The sequence below is a fragment of the Bison bison genome, unplaced genomic scaffold, assembly GCF_000754665.1.
Source record: "Bison bison bison isolate TAMUID 2011002044 unplaced genomic scaffold, Bison_UMD1.0 scf7180017864383, whole genome shotgun sequence".
In the NCBI taxonomy this organism is placed as follows: Eukaryota; Metazoa; Chordata; class Mammalia; order Artiodactyla; family Bovidae; genus Bison; species Bison bison.
In genome coordinates, this window is record NW_011494955.1 from 1,275,576 (window position 1) to 1,286,976 (window position 11,401).

The 11,401-nt window shown below is 46.1% G+C and overlaps 1 protein-coding gene across 1 annotated transcript in view; it reads left to right on the forward strand.

Moving 5' to 3' along the window:
- LOC105001429 (zinc finger protein 548-like) overlaps nt 1–8,359 on the forward strand; it is an 8,685-nt gene extending 326 nt beyond the window's left edge. Inside the window, exons 2-4 of the mRNA XM_010857687.1 lie at nt 1,697–1,741; nt 4,481–4,607; nt 6,230–8,359. Of these exons, the coding sequence (XP_010855989.1) occupies nt 1,706–1,741; nt 4,481–4,607; nt 6,230–7,857 (1,791 nt within the window). The 5' untranslated portion in view covers nt 1,697–1,705 and the 3' untranslated portion in view covers nt 7,858–8,359. The remainder of the gene's footprint in view (nt 1–1,696; nt 1,742–4,480; nt 4,608–6,229) is intronic.
- Nucleotides 8,360–11,401: the final 3,042 nt, after the last annotated feature.

The following is an 11,401-nucleotide window of genomic DNA, read 5'->3' on the forward strand; positions in this document are numbered from 1 at the left end:
GTCCAGAACTGAGGGCGGCCTTGTGAGGGGTCGCCCTTGTGAGGGGTCGCCCTTCAGCTAGTGGACTGGGCTGAGGGAGAGAGTTCCCTCTTGGGCGACGGTGCAGGGCTTGCAGGTCCTCCCCTAGTCGGCAGCCTTGGGGAAACTTGGGGTCACTTTTTTCTGGGACAGAAGGGAACGGAGTGCCTCACTTGAAATGGCAGCCTGAGCAGGTGCGAGCCATGGAAGGTTGTTGTGAAGGAGGCGGGACTGGGAGAACCGTGTCTAGAGTTAGAAGTTGGGAGAAAAGAATGCGAATGGAGGCAGGAAGAGTGGGAGGTGCTATAGACCCCAGGAGAATTTTGGGAGAGGCTGGGCCAGGGAGGTAGCGGGACATTGGAGATGGGATAAGACTCTGGGTAGGTTTCTTCAGTAGAGTCTACAGGACTTTCTGATGCTCCTTGTGTGGCCAGGAGGATGTGGACTGGCCCAGCATGGCGTGGGAATCAGATTGAGGAGGGGGTCATAAGCTTGTTGCCTGAAATGGGCCCTGTGGTGAGGGAGGGGAGGGCTCAGAGTAGGAGGGCAGGACGTGAATGCTGGGTGCCGGCATCCCTCATGCTACTTCCAGGAAAGAGCATACCTGTCTGAGGAGGGATTCTGGCCTGTGTCTTCAGGGTAAAGAGCTTCACGTCTGTGGGGCCTGCTGTGGGTGCTGGAGTGGATTCTCCACTGGCAGGCTCTGCCGACCCTCACTGCCTCCCCGATGGAAGGAGGGAAAGATCAACCAGGCTGGTGGGGCCAGTGGGTCCTAGACCCACCTCACCCCTCACCTCACCCCTCAGGGCAGGAGGGATGAGACTCTGCTTCAGTCAAGGGCTCCCAGCAAGCTCCCTTTTGAGGATTATTTACTGAGTAGGCCTGCTTGCTGAATGGACTAGTAGCTGACCTGCCTGCTCAGCCCCTCCCAATGACTCATTAACTTAAGAATGTATGAAAATTAACCAAGAGTTAATCAATATTCCTCTAAATACACACACAGGCAATTAGAAATGAACCTGTTCACTCAGTTAAATCTTTGTGAACACTTTGTAATTGGCTTGTCATTGCTTTACCTCTATATATTTGCTTACAAGGTAAAGTTTTATGTATGACATCTTCTGAGATCCTAAAAAAATGTGAAGACCCCAAATTTCAAAACTATACCACTTCAATTGCCTGAAAATACATATAAAACTATTGTTCTTATGGACAGTCATAGCTGATACATGGTATGTCCTCCTAACATTAGATACCAATATGAGTCTTCTGAGGTTGGAATAATTCTTATCTTCAGTAGAATTTTCTTTTGCCTGAAGTTCAGGGAGGCTCAGTCCTTCTCCAGGGACACCTGGTAAGAGGCAGTACTGTTTGCTGACATGCTCAGTCATGTCCGACTCTTCGCGACCCCATGGACTATACAGTCTGTGGAATTCTCCAGGCCAGGATACTGGAGTGGGTACCCTTTCCCTTCTCCAGGGGATCTTCCCAACCCAGGAATCAAACTAGGGTCTTCTGTGTTATAGGCGGATTCTGTACCAACTGAGCTATCAGGGAAGCCTGAGCTTAGACTGACAGGCAGAGGTCCTGTTACACCAGGGCCAGGGAGAGCTGGAGGTCCAACTCTGCTGTAGGATTCTAGCACTGTTGTCCACGTCTCATGAAGTCTTTCTTCCCCCAGGGCCCCATGGCAGTGGTAGAGATGCTCATGAGTCCTGTACAGGTGAGTCGTAATTATCAATCTGATAGTTTTATCATCCTGATATATATGCCCTTGAGGAATGGCAGTGTCGCAAGACTTCTATCCCTATTTTCTGTCTTGCATCTGTAGACCATGTGCTCTCACCATGCCCAGGATCCTATATTTAGTCCTGTGTTATATATTTGTCAGCAGTTTCATTGCTGACAGCTGATGGGGGAAGGTGTAGCAGGGAGCCCTGGCCACAGGATTTAAAATGTCCAGACAGTTGCTCATGATACTGAGGTGGAATATGCAGGGAACTGTTGGTTCTGTCATATCTGTGAGAATGGGGTGCTGGGACAGGGGTGCACAGGTATCAGGCCTTGACTGATAGCCTGAGGTCCTGGTTCTCTAACCCTCAGGTTGAGGGCAGGTAGGGAAGGTTTGAAGCAGACCAGGAAGGTGCCATGTCTCAGATTTTAATAGGCTCCCTGTGACTGCAGAGTAGAAGACAGACTAGGTATGCATGAAGGCTGGGAGATATGAGGGGAATTTCTGCAATCATCCATGTGCTTGTTTGTGGGGGCTACACCTGAGTGGTGGCTGTGAAGGTAGGGATAGAACTGCCCTTTTTTTTTTTTTTTAATGTTGTTTATATTTTAAATTGAATATATTTTATCATATTTTATATTTTAAATTTTATATTTATCATGTATTTTAAATATTATATATTTAGGTGGTTTACAATGATGTGTTGTCCATATTTTATGTAATGGAGAATGAGGTACTCAAGGAGGTAGGCTGATAGGAAGAATCAGGAAAGACCCCAGGTTTCTGGCTTCATTAGGAAGGATGGATACCTCATCAGCTAAAATGAGGAAGCAGCTCTAGTTGTAGGGAGAATTTCCAAATGGAATAAGAAGAGTTAGTTTTTGTCCATGTCACAGATGTTCCAGAGATTCCCAAGGGGAGGTATCCCAGAGTTGTCAGGAAGGTGCAATCCCACAAGTGAGATGCAGTGAGGAGGAGCGTGAACAGTTGGCCCTGAGCCCTGGCACTGAGCTTATAAAGACAAGGACAAATCTGAGTTTGTCTGAGGGTCAGCATCTGGGGGAGAGACCCCAGGGAATCACTTTTACACAGAGTCTGGGTTTCACAGGAAGGATCCAAGGTGGAGACAGCCATGGCATCGGATCCTTGGGTTGGATTAAGCTGCAGGTAATATTTAGGCGGTATCATTTCTAGTTGGTGTTGGGGATGCCATTAGAGGACAAGGAGTGAGGATGAAGGGCCTGAGTAGTAGGTCTCTGGGTTGGATACCTGGTTGGTGGTGATGGGCATCACCAAGACAGATGAGGAAGCAAAGTGTCTGTGTGACAGCAGGGTGTAGGTGTAAGAAAGTCTTCAGGCCAGTGCAGACAGGAGATGGATGTTGAGGATGGAAAAGGAATTAGCTGAGAGAGTCTCTAGACCTAGGGTGCAGTGGGAATGTGACTGGAGAGGTCTGTGTGCCTGGGCTTCACATGAAGAGAGAGAAAGGTGTTGACTGCTTGTGGGACAGTCCTTGCAGTGCAGAAGAGGGAAAGAGCTAAGGGGACATGAGGTCTCATGTAGGTGGGATGGCTAGAGAGGAAGCAAAAAACAGGGCCCTGTGGGGAGAGCTTCTGGGGTGTGCCTCCAGGGCTTGGGGTGGGCCCTGGCCTTAGAGGACTTTGGGGTTCAGGGGCAGGACTGGCTGCGTTAAATGTTGGATGCATTTGCCATTCACTGCCTGGACTCCATGTGCAGAGCGCCCTGTAGGAGGTGAAGGAAGTGCCTGTGGTGTCTGTGGTAGGGTGGGTGTGGTGCTGTCACCATGGAGGGGTTAGAGTTGTCAGGAAGGTGCAGTCCTACAAGTGAGATGCAGTGAGGAGGAAAGTAAACAGTTGGCCCTGAACCTTGGCACTGGGCTTATAAAGACAAGGACAAATCTGAGTTTGTTTGAGGGTCAGCATCTGGGAGATGGATCCCAGGGAAATTGTCCAGCAGGAGAGGGGTAGGGCCATGCATGGCAGTCCACAGCCTACATGGTGGTTTGTTTTCTGCTGTGTACTGGACACAGGGATCCATGGTCATGAGGAGAGAGCAGGCACTGATGCCCTTAGGACGTATCTTGAGGGTGGGACATGTGGGAGGAGGCTGAGTGGGGACAGATGCGTAGGGGGAGGGTGAAGGTCCTGGAGAGGGATGTGCATCAGTGGTTGTACCCAGAGGATATTAACTTGTAGAAGTGAGTGAGTGGTGATGAGTGGTGACACAGAGAGGCCAATGACATTTCAAGCAAGTTTCATTGCTTACATTTCCCGAAAGGAGGCACACTGTGTAACCCAGGGTCATGTGGGGAATCACCATACTTGGTTAGCAGGTGCAAGCACCAGCTTGAGGAAACCAGTGGTCAGAGCCTTTTTTGGATTTTCAGGAGAAATGTGGGGAGGGTTGGACAGAAGGCTTAGGGATGAATAGTTTGGATAATTCTGTGTACCTGGAGTACAGGAGCTGTCTCTAGCTGTCTGGTACCTGGCTCTGGACTGATTTAGGGCAGGGGCGATACTGATCTGGTGAGTGAGAGTTAGTTCAGGAGTTGGTTCAGAGTATGAAGTCTGGAAGCAAGGGAGATGTGAACAAATTTGGCCTTAAGTTTAGCCCTGTAATTAATGGATGGCAAATAGATAAATACAGAATCCACAAAACTAAGTTAAAACAGGAAGCTGTTCATGAACCAGACACTTTTGATTTTGGCAGGACTGTGTGGTCTTCGAGGACGTGGCTGTATATTTCTCCCAGGAGGAGTGGGGCCTCCTTGATGAAACTCAGAGACACTTGTACCATGCTGTGATGACAGAGAACTTGGCACTCGTGACCTCCCTGGGTAAGCTCTGCACACTCACCCAGTGTTCTGGGCTGCACTCTGTTCTACCCCTTTTCCCAGGGGCAGCTCTGTGCTCCCCACATTGAGAGCTTCCTTTCCTGGTTTCCTGGTATGTGTGCTGTTGGTGCTGGGGCTGGACCACGTGTGCGGTGTCACTGTTCTCCCGCAGAGCCCTGTCTCTCCCATTCTGAGAACTTGCACTACAGGGCTCAGAGTCAGAAATCTAAATTTTATCTGAGACCCCCTCTGACCTGGCTTGTCCCTGGTAGGTGATCAGACTAGATGCTTGGACTCTTGTTGCCCCAGGCTTTCCCCTCCTCTTGCTGACATTTCTTTCAGGCACCAACCAAGATACGAATTCTGGAACCATTACTGCTTCTGCAGTCTCTCCTATGAAGCTGTTAGAATTTTGGCATGTCAGATGCCCTGTGTTGAATTTCTGGACGTGTGCTGGCCCCTCCTCTTTCTGTCTTTCCTGTAGGACTGGCGTCTTCCTGATGCCACATCGGTGCTCACCTGGTGCAGGAGGGAGGACCCTGGGTGCCTGATAGTGTGGTCTTACTGCATCTGTGGCAGAAGACACTCAGAATTACCCGAGCTCAGTGTGCAGTCCTGGGAAATGGTGCCATGTCAGAACTGGGGACTTGTTCTGTGTTCACCATGGATTGATGCTATGACCACTGGCCGTACCTCATTTCTTCCTTTTCTTCTCAATTTTTATTTCTTCTGTCAGCCTCCAGCCACACCTTTGTGACCCTCACTTGTCACATGTTCCATATCACTGCTTTATATACAAGATGTCCTGAGGTCTGCATGTATAGATCCTTAAACAGTCTAGAACTTTAGCATCTCCTTTGTATCTGATGTTTCAAGGTCTGGGCACCATCTTTGTCATAGGGCTCACCTGTCACCCATAGCCATGGGTGTGGTGGAGGCCCTTTGCAGAGGACTGATTTGGAGGCCTGCTCTGGTCTGAATGTTTGTGTCTCCACACATTCCATATGTTGGAAACTTCATGCCCAAGGTGACAGTATTAGGAGATGGGGTCTTTGGGGTGATTAGGTCATGAAGGCAGAGCCTTTAAGAATGAGGTTAATGCCCTTTTGAAAGGGGACCCCACTGAGACTTCCCTGGTGGTCCAATGGTTAAGACTTTGCATTTCCTATGCAGAGTGCCTGAGTTAGATTCCTGTTGAAGGAACTAAGCTCCCACATGATATGCAGCTCAGCCCAAAAGATTAAAAGAGAAAAAAGGAGGAGACTGCACAGAGCTTCCAGGCTCCTTCCACCATGTGTGAGGACGCAATGAGAAGTCTGTGACCTAGAAAAATGCATATGGGCTCTGGGTTCCATCCTCTAGAAATGTGAGAAATAAACTTCTGTTCATTACAAGCCAGTCAGCTTATAATTTTATCATAGCATCCCGAATGGACTGAAAGAGTAACTCTTCCTTCAGTCTTTACCTGTTGACAGGACTGTGGGAGCTCCCCAGGTCCATCTCTGCACAGCAGATCTTCTTCTCTCTGGCTCTGATCTTGGGTGTGTGTGACACACATATTTTTGATGGGGCTGTCCTTTCCATCAAAGTCAACATGCACTTTACCAGCATCTATCTGGTTACAGGTTGTTGTCATGGAGCCCAGGGTGAGGAGGCCTCTTCTGAGCAAGGTGTTTCTATAGAGACGTCAGAGGTCAGGACTGCAAAGCCAGATCCATCCTCCAGGAAGGCCCAGTCCAGTGACATGTGTGACCCACTCTCCAGAGACCTTTTACCCCTGCCTGAGCATGACAGAATGTACCCTGATGAAGGACTGTACATTTGTGGAGCAGACCTTTTCCAGCACCAGAAGGAGATTAGAGACAAACTTTGCCGAAGGGCTGAGGGGCAGCCTTCATTTGTGACCAACAGCAGTGTTCACACAGGAGAGAGGACCTTGACCTGCAGCAGAGATGGGAAGCCCTTCCTGGACAGCACAGGCCTTCTGCAGCAGTTGGCCCCTCGTGGTGTGGGGCAGCCACATGGGGACACTGAGTGCCAGGAGGCCTTTGGTCATGAACAAAGTGGTTACAGGTGCACTCAGTGTGGGAAAGCCTTCAGCCGAAAACAGATACTTGTTGAGCACCAAAAAATCCACACTGGAGTAAGGCCTCATGAGTGCAGCATATGCGGGATGGCCTTCATTAGAAAATTTCACCTTGTTCAGCACCAGAGAATCCACACTGGAGAAAGGCCTTTTCGGTGTGGTGAATGTGGGAAATGTTTTAGGTACAACTCCACGCTCGTTAGTCATCAGCGAGTTCACACTGGATTAAGGCCTTATGAGTGCAGCAAATGTGGGGAATTCTTCAAGTACAATGCCAACTTCATGAAACATCAGAGAAAGCACAATGGAGAAAGGCCTTTTGAGTGCAGAGAATGTGGAAAATTCTTTAGGTATAACTATAGACTGATAAGACATGGGAGAGTTCACACTGGAGAAACTCCTTATAAGTGCATTGAATGTGGGAAGTTTTTCAGATACAGCTCCACATTCATTAGACACCAGAGAGTTCATACTGCAGAAAAGCCTTATAAGTGTAATGAATGTGGGAAATTCTTTAGGTACAATTCCACACTCATTAAACACCAGAGAGTTCATACCGGAGAGAGGCCTTATGAGTGCAGTGAATGTGGAAAATTTTTTAGGTACACGTCCACCCTCATTAGACATCAGAGAGTCCATACTGTAGAAAGGCCTTATGAGTGCAGCTTGTGTGGGGAATACTTTAAGTACAAATCCAAACTTATTAAACATTGGCAAAATCACACCGGAGAAAGGCCTTACGAGTGCAGTGAATGTGGGAAGGCCTTTAGGTACCACTGCAGACTCATTAGACATAAGAGAGTCCACAGTGGAGAGAGGCCTTATGAGTGCAGTGAATGTGGGAAATTCTTTCGGTACAACTCCAACCTCATTAAACACTGGAGAAATCACACTGGAGAGAGGCCTTATGAGTGCAGAGAATGTGGGAAAGCCTTTAGCCACAAGCATATACTTGTTGAGCATCAGAAAATCCATACTGGAGAAAGACCTTACGAGTGCAGCAGATGTCACAAAGCCTTCATTAGGAAGTCCCACCTTGTTCATCACCAGAAGATTCACACTGAAGACACTATGAGTGCTGTGAATGTGGGGAACTCTTCAGATACAATCCAACCTCATGAAGCAGAGTTCAGTGGTAGAGACCTTATGAAGGGGCCTGCTGTATAGCACAGGAAACTATATTCAATATCATGTAATAAGTTATAATGGAAAAGGATCTGGGAAAGAATTTTATATATAAACTGAATCATTTTGATATATGCCCGAAACACTGTAAATCAACTATACTTCAGTTAAAAAACAAAATACCATATAAGTACAGAAGCTATAGTAAATGAGGTACTACTCCAGACTCCTAACTCATAGGTGCTGGAGAAGCCCCTATGAGTTACGCTGGGCTATGTTCACTTCTGAGTACAGCAAACATGGAAGTTGTTTTGGTACAGCTCCCCACTTTAGACATCAAGAGTTCATACCAGAGGCAAACCTTTGCAGTGAATGTAAGTTCTTAGCTTAAGCTGCGACCCGGTTACACGTCAGTGATTTCACAGTGGAGAAAGGCCTTAGTGCAGCAGTTGTGGATACATGTTCTGCCGAAACTTCGACCTCATTCAGCACCAAAAAGTTCACACCAGAGGGAGTATTGCAAATGGGGAAAGATTAGCAAGTTGCTCTAATCTATCCCTGAGAATGTCTTTTTTTGATGGTGTAAAATATATCTAACAATGCTGGGCTTCCCTGGTAGCTCAGCTGGTAAAGAATCCACCTGTAATACAGGAGACCCCGATTTGATTCCTGGGTTAGAAAGCTATGCTAGGGAAGGAATAGGCTACCCACTCCAGTATTCTTGGGCTTCCCTGGTGGATCAGCTGGTAAAGAATCTGTCTGCAATGCAGGAGACCTGGGTTCAGTCCCTGGGTTGAGAAAATCCAGTGGAGAAGGGAAAAGCTACTCACTCCAGTGTTCTGGCCTGGAGAATTCTATGGACTATATAGTCCATGGGGTCGCAAAAGAGTTGGTCATGACTGAGCGACTTTAGGGCTTCCCTGATAGCTCAGTTGGTAAAGAATCCACCTGCAATGCAGGAGACCCCGGTTCGATTCCTGGGTCAGAAGGATCTGCTGGAGAAGAGATAAGCTACCCATTCCGGCCTGGAGAATTCCATGGACTGTATAGTCCATGAGGCTGCGAAGAGTCAGACACAACTGAGCAACTTTCACTTTCATATGTAACAAAATTTACCCTCTACCTTTTAATGTTCGGTGTAGTGTGTTTAAAAATTAATAGCTAGAAAAAAAAATTAATAGCTAGTTTCCAGAATTCTTTTTCATCTTGCAAAAATGAAACTCTGTACCCCTTAAACAACATCTCTCTCTTCTCCCTCCCTACCGTACCTGTCTACCTCTGTTTTACATTCTTGTCTATGATAAATTTGATTATTCTGGATACTTTGCATAAGTGTAATCATACATTTTTTTCATCTCTTTGCAGCTGGTTTATTTAGCTTAGAATAATGTCCCCACGTTGAAGCATTTGTCAGCATTTTCTTCTGTCTTGAGAAGGAATCAGAATTGACCTGCCTAAAACATGAGGAAGGGTGCTGATTGTCGATACAAGTTTGTCTGATATGATGACATTTAGAGAAACAAGAGATCCTGATTTTGTATGGAACATATATTAATAGCTTTCCTGAGGTATTGGCATACTCAATTTCATTTATTAAAACTGTAAACTGTATTTTCACATAGGTGTACACAGTGGGACTATCACCAAAGTTGTGATAATGAACATGTCCATTACTTACAGAGTTTCCATTTGCACCAACCCTACCCAAGTTGCCATCTCCAGGTAGACATTGTAGTTTACATTTTCTAGAATTTTATATAAAAGAAATCCTGCAGGTATTCTTATATGAATTTTCACTAAGTTCATAAATATATTTTTTATTATATGTGTGCAAAGGAATGATATCAAATAAAAATAAGCAAGGCTCTCTTATGTATTAGAGGTGCATTGTTTGTAAGCAAATGTGGGTGGTTTTGTTGTTCTCACTATCACTGAGAAAATGTTATTTATAGTGGGAACTGAAGTTGAAACTAAACTGAAATTCAGTTTTGTATGAATTTTTTATGAATAAAAAATTTTGAACCTTTTGCATCATACACAGCTTCCACTGACATTTTTCTAGATTTTCTTCTTGACTTTTCTAGTGTCCTTATCCTACATCTTTGTGTCAAAGAAGTTCTTAGGGAATTTTTGCAGTGAAATACACAACATAAACTTTATCATCTCACTATTTTAAGTGTTCAGTTTCATGATATATTGGGATCTCCAGCAAAACAACCCATCAGTGTGCGTGTGTGCATACTCATACACATGCATTTGTGTAGAGACAGAAAAAAGAAATATATATATTTTTTAATTTATTAATTTTATTTGGCTATGCTGGGTTTCCTTGCTGTGTGTGCTAGTTTTCTCTAATGCGGGATGGTGGTGGGGGATGGGGGGGCTACTCTCATTGCAGTACGTGGGCTTCTCATGCAGGGACTTCTGACTGTGGAGCATGAGCTTTAGGCCAGCGGGCTCAGTAGTTGTGGAGTACGGGCTTAGTTGCCCTGTGACGTGTGGAATATACCCAGACCAGGGATCAAGTCCGTATTCCCTGCGTTGGCAGGTGAGTTCTTAACCAGTAGACTAGCACAGAAGTCCACCTTCCTGTCTTGCTCATCATGGCCCTGTCTTTAATCTTTACTTGCTTTACCCTGACCTGCCACAGTGAAAGTTATAAATTGGATCTAATGCTTAGGCTACGTGTGTTTGCAGAGCAGTAGACCACCTGACCTGCCTCTTGAGAAATCTGTATGCAGGTCAGGAAGCAACAGTTAGAACTGGACATGGAACAACAGACTGGTTCCAAATAGGAAAAGGAGTACGTCAAGGCTGTATATTGTCACCCTGCTTGTTTAACTTATATGCAGACTACATCATGAGAAACGCTGGGCTGGAAGAAGCACGATCTAGAATCAAAATTGCCAGGAGAAATATCAATAACCTCAGATATGCAGATGATACCACCTTTATGGCAGAAAGTGAAGAGGAACTAAAAAGCCTCTTGATGAAGGTGAAAGAGGAGAGTGAAAAGGTTGGCTTAAAGCTCAGCATTCAGAAAACTAAGATCATGGCATCTGGTCCCATCACTTCATGGCAAACAGATGGGGAAACAGTGGAAACAGTGTCAGACTTTATTGTGGGGGGCTCCAAAATCTGCAGATGGTGATTGCAGCCATGAAATTAAAAGACGCTTATTCCTTGGAAGGAAAGTTATGACCAACCTAGATAGCATATTCAAAAGCAGAGACATTACTTTGCCAACAAAGGTCTGTCTAGTCAAGGCTATGGTTTTTCCAGTGGTCATGTATGGATGTGAGAGTTGGACTGTGAAGAAGGCTGAGCGCCGAAGAATTGATGTTTTTCAACTGTGGTGTTGGAGAAGACTCTTGAAAGTCCCTTGGACTGCTAGGAGATCCAACCAGTCCATTCTAAAGGAGATCAGCCCTGGGTGTTCTTTGGAAGGAATGATGCTGAAGCTGAAACTCCAGTTCTTTGCCCGCCGCATGTGAAGAGTTGACTCATTGGAAAAGACTCTGATGCTGGGAGGGATTGGGGGCAGGAGGAGAAGGGGACGACAGAGAATGAGATGGCTGGATGGCAT